At 41.1% G+C, this 22,420-nt stretch overlaps 1 protein-coding gene across 1 annotated transcript; it reads left to right on the top strand.

The window, feature by feature from the left end:
• Positions 1–11,721: 11,721 nt before the first annotated feature.
• T265_07536 (hypothetical protein) lies at positions 11,722–21,839 on the top strand (the record flags this gene model as incomplete). Its single annotated transcript, XM_009173081.1, has 3 exons — positions 11,722–11,844; positions 12,722–12,831; positions 21,602–21,839. 3 exons carry the CDS (start codon positions 11,722–11,724, stop codon positions 21,837–21,839), a joined length of 471 nt encoding a protein of 156 aa, XP_009171345.1.
• Positions 21,840–22,420: the final 581 nt, after the last annotated feature.

Raw genomic sequence — 22,420 nt, 5'->3', positions numbered from 1 at the left:
AGCTTGCATATAGTTACTGAAATGTAGATAGTTCAATACGACCAAGTGGAAAACCAGGTCTCTTGCCAGCTAAAATTCCAAGGCAATAGCTCAACGATCGAACTCAACGGTCGAATAACACCTATTGGCTGTATTTATGCATGATGGGCACTCAGCTAACGCACGAGGGAGCAGTTTGTTCGCTACAAAGCTGCGTTTTAAGATTGAAAAAACTACAATCCTTATCCGCTTTACAAAGTTCATTATATCCGGCACAGTGACGGGTTCGGCAAATCACGATTATCAAAGCCGAAATAATTTGGCCCGTTAGAAGTGGTCTTTCCGGCAAAGACTATGTTGCCTCTATCGGGTTTCCCTATACAACAGCTGTGATCATAGACCTCAATCTACTTAACCGGAATTTCCAAACATTTGCAGATTTTGCTCCATCGATGGCGTTGGAAGTCCACCATAATGCTGTCAGTCAAATGGACAGGCAGAGCAGTTTGTCAATATACTTAACGCTAGAGTAACCCCGAAATTTATGGCCATAATCGCCCGAATGCTGTCATTTCTGACCGCAGCGTTTTTCATCAATAGGTCACGTATCAACTGTTACTGGCATTTTGATAGCAAAGCTCAATTCCATTAAAAAATACACCAAAGGAACTCGGGATATATGGAAACATTTGTAGGAGTCCCCCTTGGAAAAAGCCATTACACAAACTTTTTCGATAAAGTTTGCAAGTGTTTCTTTCAGTCTGACAGAATTGTCAGGATATCCACGGAACTGCTTGCACAAGCAAAACGTCCGAAATCACAACATTAGCTGTTACAATATGTTCATGCATTTACAAAGCACACAGATCACTTTAGTTCCATCAGGCTTCAAAAATAGGGTTTTATGTCATTCTGACTGTGAAATGAATGCGAGATATATAATGTGACCGAAGGCTTTGCACTAAGCGTTCGGAATTACATCAGTCTATCAAGACTAAAACTAATTTTGACGATTAATGTGATGCTGAAAATGGGCTTGTCTAAGCCCTCTAAAACGGATATGTGTAACGATAATTCCACGTCCATTTTTGTTGAAAAACCATTATTTATTTCTTTTAGTTGCCGAGAAAAAAAGGGTACAAAGGACATCGGTTTTTCGAAGCATATAGAGATGTCACAAGCAACAAACCGCACTTTCCTAGACAGAATCTACAGTGCATTAGGTGAATACACGTAGTACACACAATACCTCCGGACGAGAATCACACAGTAGACACTACTTGACTTTCCTTAAGAAATTTAGCAAGCGTTGTGTGCCATACAGACAAAATCATATCATGGGATTCCAACAACTCAGGACAAGCAACTTTATACTTACACCATTGTTTAGACACCCACTTGGTGCAATCTGACGTTTGTTGGGTCGGTATTTGGTGCCACGGAAGGGGAGTTAATAGTGTTTCTGCTAAGCGATTTGGAGATGTTCTATCAAATGGCAATAATTTTGAAGCCATTCTCATGGAACTGGAGTGAAATATGTCTCATCTAGGTGCTTGACTCCGTTGGGCTGAGCCTGAAGCAAAGAAGCCCAGTGTGGACTGATCACTTTAGGAAAACCTTTTGACTGGTTACCAAATCTTATGACATGAGCCCCTGGCTTTTGATTATGACTATTCAAATGATATATCTTTAAGAATGCACCAGTAACTCTTCAACAGTTACAATAGAATACCTTGAATGAGTGTAAATACATATCCAAGTGGTGGTCGTTGGCTTGTTCGCTGAGCTGGGCAATTTGATTGCAAACGTTTCATCACCAATCGAGGTGACATCATCAGTGCGTTATTGTGGAGCGTAGTAGTGCGTAGCGGTGGGTTGTTGGTTGTGCACAACTACGCACTACTACGCTCCACAATAACGCACTGATGATGTCACCTCGATTGGTGATGAAACGTTTGCAATCAACAGAAAAACATATCCAAGTCTATTCGGGAATAGTAACCAGTTGTCAGAAACAAATACTTTTGGTCCAGCAACAAAAGCGATGAGGGTTTCGAATGTTTACTTCACTGACCGGGGAATTTTTGTTGGTGTGGTGAGGTGCTGAGATGATACATTATGTAAGACAATCTTTCATGTCAGTCCCAAAAAGTTATACGAGGTTGTTCGAGATGTTGTCAAAACTACCGCGGAGGTAGTCTAAGGATTAGTTTCGTGAAGTGTTACTTTAGCAGTCGTTGGCTTTTCTGCGCGATCAGTCAATTTAATAATGAGCGATGTATTAGTTAGTAATTTGCCGCAGGCCCGTAGAGAAGCTAGTGGTGTGCTTACGTTCAACCGAGCAGCAGTTTTCCACTTAACACTTCTTTGAAAAGTGGTCGAGACGTACCTTAACCTGAAGTTAGTATCCAAAACACGTTTACACAAAAGCACAATAAAAGTTGTCATAACGCGAAAGCACAAATTCGAATCTTAATATACTATTAAACAGAACTGTTTATTTGTGTTGCAATATAAAATACCATGTGTTATTGATTTCTGGAGACTGTTCGTGCCCAGATGTGGTGTATCTGAATGGCGGGATCGGACCTGCAGTATATCAGCAGTATATCATTTACGAATCACCAACGAACAAATCGGGATAATTTTGATGGAACTTCAAACAATGAAAGCAGATCACTGCTCCATCTATACCGCCTGGTTCTCAGATTCAGCCGAATTGATTCGTCTCGTGAGGCTCACGTCACATTTAATGTCGTGCGGGAAAATTTCAATGTTACACCGAAACTTAAAGGAATTGACAGATGACACCAGTATTTCATTTTCAATGTTTGCTTCAATGTAACCACGCTAATGCCGGCAAATGGATCTCAACAAACCTGCGCGAGTTCGTCCACCTACCTTCAGTCTTCCCTTCAGATTTCCACTGGATTCACAGATCCCTCCAAAAATGGTTCTGGAATCCATATTGGATGCTCGCACATCTTCGAAAAGTAATGTAATCCTGTTATAGTGCAAGCCGTCTGCGTGACACTCGGCTCCCTCAGGAGGTTAGATATCTGAATTCCTGGAGATAAATAGCAGAACCAATTGTTACACTTTAATGACCATCTGATTTCGCATTTCCAGTGTTCTTGGACAACTGCCTGACTTCGACTAGTAAAAGCACCTTCGAACTAGAGGTTTTTTTGGCTTCAGCTGAGAAGATAAAGCTTCATCGATGTTTTTTCCGCCTCAGAATTTGAACGGAAGAAATTATGCTTAGAAACGATGGTTATAAACATCCATACTTGAAACAAGTAATTCAGGATAATGCCATCCTTAACCTTCTTATTGATGTAACTGAAGAACATGAAAACCGCTCAGCTTCGTTCGCTTTTATTACCCTGATAATGGTCTAATTGTACCGACGTCCATATCGTACACAGTACATTTTACTCTCTTGTAAAATTTTACTAAACATTCAAGTGAGTGAACTGAACTATGACAATAAACCACCCTTACAGAGTGTTAAAAATAAACTTTTATCAAAAAGCAAGCTTTTGCTCAAAATGTTCTCTGTATTGCGGAAGCCGTTAGAAAAGAATTTGCGCTCGGCCACAAAGGTTTTTTCTTTTCATTTTTTCCTTGAAATTTCTAATATGGTCTTGATTCAGATGTAACTGTAGGCATAGTGATATATATGCTGTCTAGATTCATTTCATCACGTTTAAAGACATTCTATTCACCAGAAAGTGACTACCAATTTTGAGTGATTGCAATAAAAAATTCTTTTCTGATAACGATAATCGGTGAATGCTATGCAAAGCATCTTTAACTCAGTACTGTGGTCATCTATATAAGAAAATTCTTTACAGGAAAACCATTAAACCAGGACTATAAGCAAAAATTTAAATATAAGCTCCGAAAAAACTTCCCGATTGATAAAGCCCCCCGGATTTTCGTTCACGTAAAATACCACAGTGATAATACCGTACTCAGTCGGTGCAACTTTATCTGTCAAATGTAACGTAAAAGGATTTGCGCTGTTAGTTCACTACCTCAACGGACTAAACTTGATCGGGAGTGAACTGGTTTATTTAAATACGTAACCGAGATTGCATGCACAGCGCAAGAGTTCAAAGTACTTTGAAAATGAAAAGCTAATGTAGCTACACCTTTGGATAAAGCAACAAAACCAATTCGGTAGTTATCCGGTTTTCAGTGATGAGCACCACTTTATATATTGGACTGCTGATCCTAATATTCTTTTCCACTTACAGGTAAGTGAACTGTATAAAAATAACAGGGATGCCAAGGAGTGGTGCTGGTTTCGCTGACTCATCAGATTGTACTGAAGTATCTCAGGCACTAGTGCGATAGCTAAATGTATAACCAGAGTCATCAATCTAACAATGGAAATCAAACCGCTGCACAAATGCTGGTGTACTCTCACACCGAATAAAATAGAAGCTCCATTAATCCAACACAGAAAAGTGCGACTTCTCATCCGTCTTAGAACAGCCACTTGAGTTGGACGGACATTTTGTTTTCCCCCTGAAATGTTCATTTATGAGGAGTATGCACTGTATTGGTCAACGTTTATAAATAATATTTTACCAGAGTGGTTCATCAGGCAATGTATTGTTAGTTTGCCTAATATGTTCCACCACGTAAGCGGTCCTGCGAAACATGAAGAATGTGCTTACTGATTTCACAATGTAATCAGGCCTGTTTAAATTTTCCTCTAAAATACCATTCATTTGTTGGTGGATACCCTTCAGATCTCAAAATATGATGTTTATGTTAGGAAAAATGTTCCCAAGAGAACCTGTGCATCTTTGAAACAACGGTCAATCTGGAATAAACTGCACAGTTAAAATATGTCATATATAGGATCAAAGGCATTTCAGGCAACGATGAAGGACTTTATGGCATTTGGTATAACCGAAAACTATCCTTCCCTCACACATGAGCATCTGCAACACCCGCTCTGGAGTATCTTCCCAGGAACCTGACAGCCGTCATTAAAACTAGCAACTTTAGTCTTGATTAAACACACGAATCAGTGTTTCTCTGATAGCTGAAGCATAGCTTGTCAGGATGTTTCCAGCAAAACCCATTAATCGGCCGGTACAACCTTGAATCACTTGGTTAGGCAGATTGCTGACACCTTTCAAGGGACTAAATGTCATCACGCCGGGAAAACATGGAAATCACCTATGAGCTATCTTTAAAGTAAAACAATACCGAAAGGGCGAGATGCAGTACAAGCTGTTTTATACTCATTGGGGATCATTAGCGATGCGCATCTCAGGAAACCGGAGGATGCTTTGAACCCGCGGCCTCCATGCTAGTAGTCATGACCACTAAACATTTCAGCCACGAACAGTTCGATTAGCCCACACTTAGACGGGATTCAGGTCACGTTGTAATGTTCTGCTTGGCTTTTCGAGCGACAGATTCTTACACGAATCGTGACTTATCCATCCTTTTCTTTTACTTGTACTTAGTTGGCAGCGTGAAGGAATGTGGGGATTTCAGTAGAGATTTTGTCTTGAACTTGAAGCCAATCAATGCCAATTAATCCGAAAAGCTGGAAAGCACTGAACAACTGCTTCAACCTTATTGAGAATCATCAGAAGGGGCACATCAAGATAGCTAGGGCATTTCGGAGGAAATGTTTACTCCTAATCAGGATGAAACAACTGTACAATGCTTCTCGGCATTGAGACTTAGGTTGCCTTCACTCGCAAGCCAAAATCCTGGAGGATAGTTCAAACTTCCTCATACTACCGACAAATCAGAATTAGACGTAATAGATTCACTTGCCGTCATTTATCGTAAGGAATCGCTACTGTCGTACTTTAAATAGTGAGGTTACCTGCTGCGGCCACTCGGTGGTGATGAACCCAATCATTCGACTGCTTCTACAGAAGGTGTGCTTCTAAAACGTACCTTTTGTACATGATTTACTGTAACCTAGATCGATCGGCCTCTAACGTTATGTCTGATCCCATTAAATATCTCGTGGAACAGTCGCAAACCACCGATAATCATTAGTCATTTGCGCTACAAATTCCCACAGCGGTTAAGCTAACTGGACGTTGAAAATGCTTCTGAGATATCTCTCTCAGATGAACTCGACAGGCTTTTCGTCAATACACAAACTAAAAGTTCACTTTCCGTCTAATTGCATAGTTGTTGTTGCACTGTACGTGGAACCCATCGGTATGTCAGTTCAACAAGCATTCACCAACAATCGGTTTTCACTGCAAACGTAGGCAGCCTAACTCAGCAGGAAAGAGTCTCAGTTACGAATTGAAAATCTTGTACGCTTCTTTGAGCGTTAGAAAGATTGCGTCTCCTTATCAGAATGCTCAAGAATAAATTACCTTTATCCAGAACTGAGAAATAGTCAACGGAATCAACGAAGTAGTGTAGAAGGAGCCTTGCGCTTTGGGTTTTAGACTTTTGTCGACCAGCTCCTGCGGATCATTGTACAAAACTCGTGTCCCATTTCAGAGAGAGGAAGATTTTTTTTACCTGCTTTGTGTTTGTTGAGTCAGATTGTTTGTATATGCACCCTGGGTTTTCAACAGTCGTCCTCTGAAAACGGACCAACCGTCGAAATGTGTGATAATGGATTGAGAAGAACTAGGATCAGATTAGCAATGAGCGCGGATTTTGGGTAACACACAAGTAAGAAATGCAAAATGCTTCATCTTTTTTTAGTCAAAAGACCAATGACTAAAGGGAGATAGAGGGAAAACGAGAGGGACGTTTAAGTCGAGAGTAACAAGGTAAGGAAAGGCGACTTGGATGAAAGGCACGGTGTCAACAGGCAATTTGGCTAGATATACAAGGCGAAGTGTTTCATGGATGAGTTAAAAGCAGTTAACGATGACAGTGTACCAGAAGTAGGTAGTGGAAAATGCCTAAGTACATATGAATGCTCTCCAAAAGAGAGATCATTCAAGAGAAACTGCTCAAGTAGTTAAGGTCTCTCTCGGGAAGGATGATCACACAAATAGATTTTAGTGACAAAACACCAAAGCGTATCAGGTGCCACAACCACAGACTACTAATTTTCTTCAATAGAAACCAGCGTCATGCTATGATATTCGACTACATGTTGAGAGCCGCTAATGCTTTCCGAACAACCACGTGGACACTATATATTTGAATTCAGCTGTTTGACCAATTTTTAAGCCGTTAACTTCCACTGATTACTGATTACAGTATAATTTTGCGTGCATATTTATTTCACAGATTGGGCCCGTCATTCAGATTTAGCAGAGGTGAAGCGTTCCGTGGAAATCGCTGCACAGGTACTGCACACTGGCATGATAACCGATCCATCTCCGCGTAGCCCGCACACAGTCCCTTCAAACGAGTGATGGTACTCCTGAGCATAAGATGGGCGACCTCGCCAAACCAATTCTCAAAAACCAGAATGTAGTGTACTTAGCTGGTGTTCTCACTTTTGGAGCTTAGTGGGATCGATAACTCTGTATTGGGCGTCTACTGTGCAAGGTATTCGTGGGAACTCAGACAGACCTGTCATATTTACCTCTCGAGAAGCACATGCATATTAGCTGCAACGATTTTCAGCTTTCCCTGACCGGTGAACAATAGTGTTCCGAGGGTTTCTCACATAGTGGTTCACTTCTACGAAACGTTGTGCAATAAAGTAGCCCAGAGTTCAGTTTTTTGTTGTTAGCTTGACTAACGTACTGCTTTATACTTAGCAACTAGTGAGGTCGCGATCCACTCTAACATCTGTCAACTAACGGTTTCCACTGGAAACCGATAACATCTTGACAGGTTTACTGAAGAATATGTGGTTTCAACACAAGTCAATCAACTTTGTACCGTTGTCAAACAAAATTTGGAAACCACACTGGTGGTGAGTGAGTTGGAATCCTAACACAGTAGAACGGAGTTCTCAGGAGAATGTAACAAACTAACTGGGGAGTATAGGAATGTACTTTAGCACATTGGCACTAACCTAATGTACCAAATGCTGTGCTTCATTTGACCGAGGATTCTAGGTTCTGTTTATCGTAGTTAGCTCATGGACAAAATTCAGTGCCAGATATTTTAAGATGTTTTCTTCAAGTATCAAGTATCGTGGGAGAAACGTTGAAGCCATATGCACTGAACAGTGAAAGTGCGTTGATTATAAAGTCATTAAGATTAACTATAAATCTAGCATCCAGCCAGTCACTAGGCTTATGGGGCTAGGAAAAGATCTGGATATAAACCAATACTTGCATTTGACTGTGGGTTGCACGTATGATGCAAAAGTTGATGAAGAAAGCTCAACCGAGTTAGGGTTATTTAAACTGTTGCAAGTAGTTACCTCTACACCCATCAAGTGTTCAGTTTAATGTGTCCTTCTACTAAAATCTTTCAGGATGTTTTTTGCGGCGGTGCATCCAGAGTCCAGCCGCCCTGATCCTAGTTAAGCTCTGTGCCGGTATTCTCTCAACGGCGACTGTGCAGGAGGGAAGTGTTACAATCAAGCGATCACAAGGAGAGAATCTCACTGACAACAGTGGGAATAGGGTCAGTTTCAATACACAGTTATTTACAAATACCCTGCTTGCTTCACGGCAAAATTAGCGAGTCCTTTATTGCGTAAAATGACAATGAGTACTACCAATCGATTACAAATTCTCCTGCTGTTTCTGGACCACATTCTGAAACTGAATGTGCGACCGAAAATAATCTAGGGCCTGAATAGAGATCCAAGTAACAACTTTGATAACCTTGGATAACGCCATTTGTCCCTATTCTTAAGTCCGCGAAAAAGAATCACTACCTGACCGCGATCGCATTTAGTACTGATTTCCAGTTTGTTGGAGACTACATGATCGTTTTTTTCTTGTGATGGGTTTCTCATCGATGGGGTCAACAAACTGCGATAACGTAGGTTATTGCGTCCGGGTTCCAGGTGTTCAACTTTTCCTTGCATGATTAGGTGATAAGGTAAGTCTTGATTTGTTAAACTGGATGTATTGAGTACCCTGGTTACCGAACCATGGGCACATCTGTTTACTTTAAATTTTCGATCCGTATTCGGAGAATAAATTTACTAAATGTAGAGCCCTCCGCCAGCTGATTATTTGCCGTCCTCCTGCCTCAGCTTTATCTTGCGCTTTGCATATTATCTGGAATTTCAGAATGCCACTGTGAATGGCTGCTAGCTCACCCACACAATCGGTTTTATTCGATGTCACCACTCCGGTGTCGGATATATACTGTACAATGTAAGTATGCACTCTAGGTAAAGCCAACAAAATGTTGTTTTAGAAGAAATCCCACATACTAAGTAATTTTTTCCAGATGCGCAAAAGTCGCTCAGGCTTCCACTTACATCAGTTGAACACGGGGAGAATACTGGATGATAGACCAATACATGGAAACCATTCACAACCACGTCAACATACATCCTAGAGTAGACAGGATGGATGAACCCGATTTCGATTCTATTAACATTCAGAAAAATTCTGAAGCTGAAATCTAAATGTGTTAATTTCAACTTCATTTTGTTGAAAAATGCAACGCGATACCGATTTGACCCATTTGGACATTTGGCTATCTGCTACAGTTATCCCGTCTTGTCTCAGTTAATTGGACTGGCATTGAGTTGCTTGTTTATCTTCCGTCACCATTTGCCCCAAATTAGACAGTCCAATTTCGGCTAGTTGGCATCCGAAATCATGACAAAACACCGAAGTCATCAAATGTGATTAGTTCTGTCCCACTGCGCCCGGTGAACTGCACTCTAAATTTGCTCATCATCCCGACTCGTAAGCATCACGACAAGCCATCAGTGAGGAATAATTGGAAGCTGTTAGCAGATCTTCAGTTCATGGCAGGCAAAATTTGATGTCATCACTGGCACACCACAACTCATACAACAGACGTCATTGAGGAGTGAACCTCTAAAATCTCGCAACTTATGATGTGGGGTTTCGTCATTTCGGTGAAGCCGAGAAGCAGAATGAAATCGCAATGAAACTATCAAGCCTCCTTACACTACCACAGTTTACAATAGGCTGAGAGAAAAAATAATTTCACAACTTGAGTGAAATGTCCTTATAAGAAGTTATCATTAAAGCAGCCAGTCAATACACGATGTGGTTTCTCCGATTGATAGATCAGTGGCAGTAAATCCCGTCTAAGAGAGAACTAATCACACCACCGTCTGCTACTCTTGTCCGAACGGTTATTTGTTTAACCGCCGGTCAGAAGGTCACGGATTCGATACTTTCCTAGTTTCGTGAGATGCGCACTACGAACGGTTCCCAATAAAGATGATACCGTTGAGCAGTTTTTCGGATTTTCAGCATAGAATGGCTTCATTCACAGGAGAAAATATGAATGTAAAATTACGTGATCTCACACTAACACCAAACTTATAATGCACAGAAAAAGAAGAACGCGGTGCAGAAGGAATTTTATATTCAAAAACACTTTCACTACAGGAATAAAAATGATAGTCCCCGCAACAAAGATTTGAGTTATGAACACTTGCAAGCTTTCTATGTTAAAGCTCTGGCATATCATTTCGCTATTTAATAGCGACCGTTTGCATTCTACTCAGAGTCTGCTCACAGTCTCATTTCAGTCAAAATGCTTTGAAATTATCATATATTTAGATTAGCCAAGAAATAGTGATTGATGCTTACGCAAAAAAATTAGTCAGTAATTTCGCAATGCTTGTGACAAATCTAGTGGGCAGATGAACAGCTCCAGTTTGTTCGATCTTCAGCGAGCGAAGAACCGAAAAATTTCTATATTACGGCGTCACTACGCATAGCTACGCGGAATGTCTTACAGAAGTCGCATATGCACAACTGATGGCTAAATAGCCGTTTAAAAGTGCCGTCGTCCTGCAGACAGTCATATCCAGCACCCTAGATGCATTGACCACTGTATGATGAAAGCGAAAAATAGTAAGTTGGCACTACTCTAGCAGACCATTATGAATGTAACTATTCTCAACGAAAACGAGAAGAAGCAAGTATCTGCTGTTGGGTTGCCATTTAAAACAAGTAATGTATGCTAATTTCCGTGTTATGCGAGTTTTGTTTGCGTGGTTTCGTGTCTGCAGCGCTGTTTCTCATCTGCGTTGGTGCTTTCCTTGTACACACCTAACTATTTCTAAGCTACAACTGCCCAGCTCATGAGTCGTCGGAAGATTTTACTGGAATGTCGGAAGCGATCGACTAGTTGTCCGGTAAATTATTACAGCAAAGCGAATTCTGTAATAAGAGCAACACCATTAAATTATTTCCTGTTAGAACGGGTTCCGATCTCAATCAAGTTACCCAATTTCTGAACGTGTGGAGAGACCCACAAAGTCACCATAATGCGTGGTTCCAAACACCGTGGAACTGTAGTACCACAAGACATTACTCTTGTGCTTTACTTCCCTTCCTTAAATCTATGGTTTGGGCTCAAGATGGGCTGCGATCTGAGGATTATCCGTAAAGTTTCTGGTGCACAAGTTGTTTAGATACCTGTCTAGAGGCTCCGGGGTACCATTTTAACCGCAGGCCGATACTAATTCTAGTCTGGGTTTTACCGAGAATATGTTTCCTAGCACAATCCAGATTGACCATCAGTGAGTACGATGTCAGTTATGCCAGCTTCAGTTCTAAGGTGTCGTTCGAGCAAAACCTCATTGTCCCAACGGTCAGGCATCGCATACTATTCCTTTTTTTAGTCTGAGAAGACAAATCTCCCAAAATGGACGTACTGTTTGTTTCTGGACTGCTTCCTATGAATTGTCCATTAAATTTTGCCAGTGTTCATTTCCGGCTTGCTGACTGTAGTGAATTTAATGTTCGGATTCTGTCAGATTCCACACGGGTACTCAACTTCAACTGGTGGGCGACGGTTGCAAGCAGGAACAGAACCCTCAGTTAGTTGATTGTCACTAGAAATTCCTGTTTCATCTGAGTGGAGAGGGTAAACTAGAATATGGAGGCGGGCGCACTGGTAAATCAGCAAACTGTGCACAAGCCCACATCTGGGTATTTAGAGGGCACAAAAAAGCTCAGATACACAGCAGGGAGCCAGCAGGGCTTTTTGCGCGAACAATTTGCTGAATGCTTCCATTAACGCTGTGGTTCCCATAAAACTTTCCTATTAGTTTTTATACGGTAATACCTGCTCCTGCATTTTAGTACCCACCTGTCGCTGATGATTTCTCATTGAGTGATGTTTAGTCTCTACTAGAATTCCACCCCTGTCGGCACTGTTTTATCTACTCTGGCATTATCAAGCGTGTTTCCCCCGGACTCGCGTCACTCGCGCTATCGAAATTTGTGGTGGCTTTTGCCCACCTCCGACCCACAGAAATGGTTCGGTGACATTCCTGTGTGAATTTAGTTCCGACGGATTTGCCTCCTTTTTGGCATATGATTGGAGATTGCATTCCAATAACATCCGTAAAACGCAGCCACTGGCCAACTTAAAGTGCTACAAGGATTGTTTCCTTAATGGCACAAAACAATGTGCCCCAATGCTCTTGAATCATGGAGACTGTAGCAGGGGTTGGAATCTTTCTAAACCAAACAGGCTGATTATGATCCGCAACATGGAAAAAGTATGTCATTTTTGTCTAGACGCACCTTGCTACTCATAAGGCTGCTGAAAGTTTTTTGGCAGGCCACGACCGATTTCACTGTCGTTGGGGCTCACCAGGAGACTCAGTCACCATGTTTCCGTCAACCTTATGTTCTAGGTGAGCCCAAATCGGAAAGATTGTGATAAATACTTTCATTTGCAAACAACCATCATAAACGAGTTTCAACTGGCTATAGCTGAGTCTCCTGTGAGAAGAATTATTTGCGTGTGAATGGAGAGTATTTGTCCACATACGTCACTCTGGTTGAAGATCACCAGCGAGCCTTATCTTGTTTTCAATCCTCTTAGTGAGTTCGCAATTTTATTTGTTTATTTCCCACGTAGATTTTGTTCATAATCTGCTGTCCGTTCCTGTCCCCACATTTCAAAGGTAAAATGATGCGCACTGGGTTGATCGCATCAACACTTCGCAAAATGAATCACTGTGCAACAGCTTTAATACCTCAATCTTGTAGCGATCCACCCATCCGCCGTCCAAGACGCAGGATAAACTTACGCCGTGTAAACAGTCCACTGACAGAAGTTCTGTAACCCGAAACCTTATTGGGATGGATTTACTCACCAATCCAGTTCAGGTCTCCAAACCAGAAAGTGAGCAGATCGTAAGGGCACCTTCACCTCCATGTCCACATAAGGCTGCCACGCCCAAGGCATGAAAACTTGTTTGGGTCAGTTCAGTGCACTGCATTCTCTCGCGCTTATTGTTTATTGCGACATCCGCATGAGAGTTGAGGTGATTAATTTTTCAAGAGTACCCTCTCATATTGTGACAGCCTAAGGACTTTGATCTGCCTGTCAAACTGGAAAGTGGGAAAACGAGCCCCGGGAGCTAGATTAAAAAGTCGGGATGTAGGATGCCTTAATTGCGATATTACATGTGGCATGCAGCTGAGAGAGGATTCGCGAAGGCTCAGTAGGTTGGTCCCACTTGTTAAAACAACCACTAAGCAATTGCACGCACGCGATGTTTGCAACCATAGATATGGAAAACATCGATCAGGCCTAAGATCAGAGGCGAGTAGTAAAACGGGGTACGCTTAATGACGATTTCCCGTTCGATGGCAGAGATTTCTGCAAGTCAATCGCCAAACTGCCACTGATATTCGGAGCGCAAACAATTCTCAGGCTACTCAAATGTGTCTTTTTTTCTTCCATAGTAATTCACTATGCTTTATACTTCGTACCCCAATTTTTGCATTCCGTCAGTGCAACCCGTTCCCAATTTTACTGCGTTAAACTCCGGGCTAGAGTTTTGGCTATAACGGTTTTAGTTAGACAAAATACATAGATATCTACATTCCATTATGTAACTGTCAAAATGTAGCTGGTACTACTCGCTGGCAGTTGAAATTGGCATTGGTGCGTATGAAGTTTTGGATGACAGGAGGCTGATTAGATGACGAACAGATAAGATAGGCCATGTCCAGCGACCGCTTGATGAGGCTAAGCTTTAAAAGTTTTGGGTAGCCTTGCTAATACATTTACTATCAAGTAACTTGGAGGTTTGTGTCCACAGACTAATTCAAGCTTTTCCACCGAAGTAGCCATCCGATTCCATTTTGGGCATCGCGATCAACTTCAGAGCCGCGCACCTGCAGTAATCTGGCCCGAGGTAGTTGTGGGAGTGCCCAAATTATATGAAATGCAGTTCAAATCACAGTACGTTTCTGCAGTAATCTCCCGTCGGGTGGAGGTGCGTTAGGCAAAGCTGGTTATGTGTGAAAGTTTTCGAATGGTTTTGGACGATCTGAGAGTACACCCTTGCAATGAGATCCTTTGAGTAGAGAGACGTAAGAATTCGAGGAGGAGATTAAAATACACGGAGATTTTGTCGTAATAGTATAGCCACTAATCGAGGGCACTTTATGAATAAAGTTTACTGATATCGGTTGCGTAGGTGGATTCATGTAATAGACTAGACTTTGAAAAGCGCTACCCTTATCAGGGTAAGAAATGGTTTAATGTCCTCTTCAATGATTAGCTTAGAATTTGGACCCCGGAGAACAAAAGTTCAAACGCAGTTTGAAGGCGAACCTGAAAAAGTCCAAGACGACATGGCTGATCCTGGGAAATGGATAAGAATGAACAGTGTTTTAGCCGATTATTGTGTGCGATTGACTACCAAGTGTTTTACATTAATATGACTGATATAGATGGCCTTAGGTTAGTGGCTTCGGTGTTCAAACCAATGGAGTCAAACCCGAGTGAAACACCCAAGACTTTAAAAAAACCACACTATTCTATGCTAGAACTACATTTATTACCACAGGCGCTGTGTGAGACAACGGGTGTCAGTCTATTCTCATCAAAGCCTGGTGGAATACCAGAAAACTGAAGGAAGTTTTAACGGCCGTCTGACGCTGATTTCATTGTCTTGACTGACATATGGTCGGCGGACTGACGGAATAAAAGCGGAATAACTTAATGTTTGTACAGGGTGTAACAAGGAGACATTCCTGCATTTTTCTAATTAAGGGTGTGAAATTACTATACGGAAACATAGTCCTGAGCAAACGAAACAAAAGATATTTTTTAAAGGTTATACTTGAGCAGAGAACTGTTAGTTATTCGGGTCTGGAAAGCGATTTTAATGCCTCGGTTGGCAGACAACAGTCATCTAGTAGATTTTGACAATAGAGCAGCACGAAGTGAGCAAAGGCACAACAGCACACCAGGTTACAAATGCACTGTTCCCTTGACTAGCAAAGTGGTTTCTATTGCCGGAACACACACTACTAGGAATGTTGCTAAATACTCTTGTACTCTTTCACTTTCGTTCTTCTTGTGACTCACTGCGCCCCCCAGTTATTACAAAATTAATTTGCAAATGAATGCTTCCACCAACTTCTCACAATTGACGCTGGGTTGAAAGTAAACCTGACGGAAATTCAGGGACTCAAGAATTTCAATGTGTGCGAAGCTGGTTGAAGTGTTCTCAGCAATTTTATGATTATGCATTCTGTCAAGAAAATATGCTAATATGCTGAACCTACGTCACACACGGTCACAGACATTCACTTTTAGGCATTTATCAGGGTAGAGATGTAGGTTCACTTTAAAGGGGGAAGATTGCATCAGAAACAGATGTTCCAAAATGATAATTATCTTATAGAAATGAAGTATGGGAACACAAAGAAACGGTTATCAGCAGAAATTTGGGGAGTCCTCGCACATCTTCCAAATTTGACAAGATTTGTTCTAAGCGATCGTACTCTGTGCTTCATTGCTTAGAATCGTCGGTATATATACATTGAAAGGTATCAATTCTTGGACACTTTGAACACTATATTGTGAACATGGAATCCATTCATTCCTTCCTCGGAGCATAATTTTGTTACAAACCAAATATCAGACGGGATGCATTCCGAATTCAGAGGTGTTTTTGGTGGAAGTTAGATGACTATGATAATAAAACATCGTTCCCTCTGTTTATTTGTATTGTGCTCACCCCATATTTAAAAACAGAAATATTGGCTAGGACGCAGCATGTGAGCTATTCCAGTTGGTTCACCTGTGCTATTTTCGTAATAGGACCAGGTTTATCTCACAAACTCCGATTTTATCTTTTATACTGAATACTATGAAGGACGAAAATCTATATGCAAGCCTAAATAGGTTGTTTTCTAGACAACAAATTGATCAATAAAAGTCGGAAAAACATTTTCAGGTCATGTGATGTGGGCACTTAGATAGCTTATCTATTTGTCTGCTTTGTAAAAATGACGAATGCAACATCAATACAACGAACCGAAATTTCGATGGATATGAGTGATCAGCGAACATGAATGGTTGTCAGCTGTCGAAAGAAGTGAGACAACTAACACGGGTTCCAACCACGGATAGTGGGGTTATACTGACCTGTGTGCATTGTCTCATGTTAATGTGATTCACAGAAAATCCAGAAGTTCATATCAGATCAAATCACAAGGTTCACTAGATATCCAGGCTTACGTAGTGATGTTGAATTAGGCGCACACTATCAAGAGTAATGAGTAACTAACAGCCCGACAAAAGTCAAACAATAAGCACTGTCTAGGTAAAAAACGTACGAAACCAGGAACTCCGTTATACAGAGCAGGAGTGGAAGGTGGATATCAACGTGTCCCGGAAAGCAGAAAAGCAATTTAGTTTTGTACCAGGTTTGGGTGTAAAGCTACAAGGGCTGAATTTCACCTCGGAAATACTTGCGAATATCTAGCCTAAGGGAATTTTAAAGTCCTACATATGGTAGTGTAGATATAGCATCTCTGCAATCTCGACTGTCTTGCAGACATCAAGCTCAGGCTAGGTACCCTGGCGTGTGCGTTACGCAGTCCTCCGGGCGTCAGGATGATATAACATCTGTCGAAAATGACAATGCAATTCACAATCATGACTGAGGTCTTTTAGAAGAACATGGAATATAAGGCACAGTTTGTTTCATTTTTGCCAGATTTTGTATTATCACATCTTTGAGGGGTCGCCGCTCGCAGTTCAAGAAAAGAGATTATTCGTTTTATTTAATCGCATGTAATTCCACTGTTTAAAAGAGTCATATGTGGCCTCTCCAAAGCCTAGTGCATGATCAGTCTTTGCTGACCCCATCCTGGAGAGAGAAATCTGATAGCTCATTGGCAGACCGGTTTCGGACACTCCTTTTAGGAACTACCAGAAGGTACTAGGCCACCAAAAAACTATATGACAACAAAATCCTGTTGACTATCCCTTCTTAGAATTTTCGCGCTGCTTTATCCTCTAATATCTGCTCCACTGATGACGAAGTGTTCGCAATTCAAGTGTCAAGCTCGGCGAACAGGTCAACAGCCATCTGATCGACTACCAATGAATGCATTCGAGCTATTTAGACACCAACTTTCTGGTGAACATCAGAGTGAAAATACTAATTTCAGGCATATTATCAGCAGCTTGGTTCTCGACATGGAACTTATGAATTTCAATGCACCTGCATGCAGATATCATTAAATGTGGTTGGAACTTTTGAATATGTTGCTGAATCGTTTTTCACTCAGATGAACAAAAAAACGTCAAAGAACTAATTCTATAAATGTGCTACTCTCATTGCCAATAAGCCACCACATTCTATATTTAAAATACCCATCAAACTCTTTGATATTTACGTAGCATACTACTGGAGTAGAATTACTGTTATATCTGCGCGAGATGATCCCATAGTTTTCAATCGATATGACCTGACTGGGAACCTGAAATAAATTCTCATTCCACACATACAAAATACCTCATTTTGGGCAGCCAGTGTGTGTGATCATATGATACTGAGCGTTAGAAGCCAACTACCATAGTGACACACAAACATAATTTGGGATGACGTCAGAACCGCACCGTTTATTACAATGCAAAATTTTTATTGTTTGCTCATCCAGCTTGGGATGGCCGATGGCCATACAAACCATACAAGCCATACAAGTTGAGCTGCCGATCTTATTCCCCTAGAAACCATAAAGTTACTATCACAGCTGTACGTCACCCTCCAAATGGATGCACCATAGTTGATAGAAGAATCTCTAGCCAGCTAATCGGCTATGAAGTCCGAGAAAACGCCGAAAGCCCCATATTGTAAAGCAAGTTGAAAAAACAGTGAAACGCAAATGATACTTGACTGTTGAAATTATTTTCACTCAAACGGATAAAAAGAATTTCGCTAGTGATCAACAAAAGTACTGTCCATTGACACAGCAATACAGTCAGAGTAATTCAAACTAGTTCATGTGGACTTATTTTTTGTAATTTAACTCCCTGTCCTTTCAAACTTTCTTGTGATCCCAGAAAACAATCACGAAAGTAGTCAGTGACCTTTTCTCTTCCCCTTGTGGACAAAGTGAAGGTTTTGTCCATTCTTCTGGCAAATTGAGGAGTTGGAATTTCCCATTGAGATTTTTCTGTAAAAAAGTAAGAAATACCTGAAATTTCTATGCAGCTTTTTCATCCTTAGGGGAAACCATCATCAGTGAGTATCTCAAGAAACTCCATTGTCTCGAATATAATTTAAAACGGAAAGTTAAGACTACAAAGTCAGTGGGTTTTTGCAGGCCATGCTGTCTATGGATGACTGTTAAAGTGGAATCTGCAGTTCAAGAAACATAACCTGTTCATTGTTGCAGCCTGAATGCATGAAAATACCCTTGATTTTCAGGCTGATGTTGCCGCCACAGCTGACCTAATATTTGCATACGCTGGAAATGTGAGCGAATGTTTGTTCACAGTGCCGTTAAATTTTCTGCAGCTTTTCAGGTAAATGAAGCTGCCTGCCATGTGAAGAATTGGATTGGGTTATCTCTCATATTTTGCGGCGTTATGGGCTATAACGTTACTCAGTTCAGATTTATTGATTGGCGAGTACCACGCGATATACGGGATGTGAACAATATTCCAAATAATTAATGTGAGTATCGTATACTTGAAGGTGATAAATTTTGCGGCAGCGCAAACTCATTTCAGGAGATAGTTGTGGTCAGAGCGATTTTATTCGTGATGATAAGGTTTGTCGTTGCTTAGCGTCAAAGTTTGCAGCCGGCGATCAATATGCTCCAACCAGATCTCAGTCACTTGTGGTTACTGGTGTCGCAAAGCATAGAATTTTACCTTAAATGTAAATTTTTATACACCACCAAATTGATCGGCTATTGAATTATAACACATCCAACCGATTCATTAAAATTTGTTTCTACTTAATTTCTACTAGTCACTACTGGGAAAGTCAACTCATTTGGTTGTCGGATTTCCCATCAATAGGCTGTAGTCCATTCATTGTCGTTAGGGTATACAGACTAGACTGCTGTACGTAGTTCCTCATATCAACATCAATATCGTAACTCCATATGTTTCCGCGGAGAATAGTGATCGACCTAGTGCACGACAACTGATAAAACAAAGCTGCCTAGTTCAGATGCGCATTTGTTTACGCAGAATAATCGGCAGTTTTTCGTGGTCAAAAATTTACGTTTTATTTTTAAAGAGGAATTTTGACTATTAGTTCCAGACGAGGTTCCTAAATGAAGCACGTTTGAGCCACCACTGCATTTCTTCCCTGTAACAAGGGATCGTGATGCATTCAGGATGGCCTTGAAATCATACTGGCGATTATTTGGATTGAAAGTTACTTTGTGAAAACCCGTCAGTCTCGTTTACCAGTGCAATGTCTCAATCATTCATCAATTCTAACAGGCTTGAACTGCCATTTCTGCTATTCCGCATACCTGTAGCCTACAGGATTACTAGATCTTGTCTCGATGGAGTGGATTTATAAGTGAATCGCTGAAAATGACTCAAACTGGTTAGTCTGATGTTCGATAGATTCGAAGGACTTGGACTGCTGACTCTCCAAACGTTCAATTGTAGCACATGTAATTTGCTTCCTACAAGATGTTAGGATAGAAGCTAAAGATTAGATGAGACTGCAGTGCTGCTATTCTTTTTTCCGACTTCTTTATTTTGTTATTTTGCCATCCACCCAAAGCTGCCATTATCCTATGGTGTTCCTTGTGAATGAAATAGTTTGGGCTATCCAAGAAATTGTGGCAATGGAGCTGTGGGGAGCTGAAGGAAACGGACATTTTTGGCTTTGGCGATACAAATAATGAGAAAGAGCCTGGATAACTCCAATTTCTCTGCATAGTAACACAAGGCTTTCGGCCTCTGAACATTTCTAGCTGCACCTGTGGACTGAAAACCCAGAGGGGCCCGAGATTATGGGAGCTAGAAAAGGTCCGACATAAATATGCCATTTAAAACTTAGCAGGTTGCTGAATCAGAACTTAAGGATGTGTTGCTATAATGAATCCTCATTGTGTTAGTGTTCTACAGGTTATGCTTCTAAGCCAGCCTCAAGATATAGTACCTCGAAAGTTTTTCTTCTTTCTTTTAGGAAACCTGGAAGCCATTTAAGCTAATGAAGTGCGGAATCACCAAATAGGTCTTCGTAGTTAACGGCTTAGACTTCGGCCTTGTTAACATGGTTCTCTGCTTTTCTCATCTTGCTAATTGGCGATGACTTCTAGCCCACCACATCAGAATAAACCACACGGTATCAGTCCCCTATGTCTGTAACACAGTCTTTACAGTTCGTTGTGCATATATATATGCATGTATTGAAAGTCATACAAATATACAAACCCGTATATATATAACAGATCAGGAAGCATTTTTCGCCTATTTTATTCATCGGCTGTCTAAGGTCTGTGAGTCGACGGCACTTCAATCCGCCTTAATTATAAACTTATCAGCCTGTAACCAAAGCTTAACAAAACACAACCTGCTGGTTTTCTGGCGACACAATATCTGAAGACCTCATGGTTAGGAAAATAATTAAACTTTTGAAAGCAAATATACAAACCCGTATATATATAACAGATCAGGAAGCATTTTTCGCCTATTTTATTCATCGGCTGTCTAAGGTCTGTGAGTCGACGGCACTTCAATCCGCCTTAATTATAAACTTATCAGCCTGTAACCAAAGCTTAACAAAACACAACCTGCTGGTTTTCTGGCGACACAATATCTGAAGACCTCATGGTTAGGAAAATAATTAAACTTACGTTGTGCGAATGGTGGTATGGAATTTGGCCACATAAGCATCACGCGCTGGTCACCACCGAGTCTATTGTAATGCAACTTGGTCACTGTACACATGGTGTATTCATGAAGTTTTCAGGTCCAGTGGAAACTAATGTGCTTCAGTCAGTAGAGGCTATTGAGATAGGATACATTCTGGTGCACAACCAAACTTACTGGTTAAGCCATTTGGAAAAAATGTCGAAAACTGGCATTTCATGTCTAGATGGAAATTAAATTTCAATTTCAAAGACTTCCAAAATTCTCTCTAGTATTTTTAGATGGAAGGATGAAGTGAGATGCAAATATCTAAAAATATCTCTATTGTTAGAAATGAGTAGAATTGAAACGGGACATATGCCAGTGTTCTAAAACCAGCAATCATTTTGGAAAGGTCGCAATCTTCCAGCTCCAGCCACGACACTGCGAACAATTATGACACTCGTAAGCACATGAAGGTGACGCCACATCCGGCTTCGCAGTACGCGAACAACCAGTCATTGATATCCACTGGGTCAGTCATTGACGTAGAGTCCGTCCGAATGCCAACCGCTTCTGCCTTTGAAAAGCAGCTTGACCGGGTTTACGTAGATATGCAAACATATACGATCTTAAAGAGCCAGTTCATTACGATCTATCGACAATGACGGAAAGCAAGATATCTGTTCTGGATTATCGTCCGTGAGAGTGGGTCTAAGAAGAGTGAGTTAGTGGGACGCATCAAGTGCCGGAAGAGAGAAGCGCCTCTGAGTGATGAGCGTCTTATGGACAGCAAACTCACCTGTTTTCACATCTGTGGCTCAATTTTAGTTTGAGGCTCCAAATGGGTCACCGGGAAAATAAATGTTCTATTCTGATTAAGGGTCAGTGTGAAAGCCTCAGTGGTGATCAACGGCTGGCCTTTTATCACAGTTCCGAATGGTTAAAAAGATAAGGTCTACTGGTAATGACGATTCCATTTAACGGTACGTGACATTTCAACTTAAATTCAGAAGACCATATTTAGATGAGCGACTTGCAGCAAAAACCAAGCAACGTTGTAGACGATATTTTGACATTCCTTGCACTCATCTAAGTTGCAGCCTGCGCATGTGTCATTGTCGTTCATTGAATATAGGCAACTAAAATGCGTTTCATTCAATGATCTCGATTGTTATCCCGGAGTCCGTGGCTACAGTGAAGTAAAAGTAAATAAATGAAATCTAAAATTATACAGCTAGAGGACTGG

The sequence above is a fragment of the Opisthorchis viverrini genome (genome assembly GCF_000715545.1).
Source record: "Opisthorchis viverrini unplaced genomic scaffold opera_v5_172, whole genome shotgun sequence".
Classification (NCBI taxonomy): Eukaryota; Metazoa; Platyhelminthes; class Trematoda; order Opisthorchiida; family Opisthorchiidae; genus Opisthorchis; species Opisthorchis viverrini.
The sequence above is the reverse complement of the archived record's forward strand: the minus strand, read 5'-3'. Positions and strand labels throughout refer to the sequence as shown.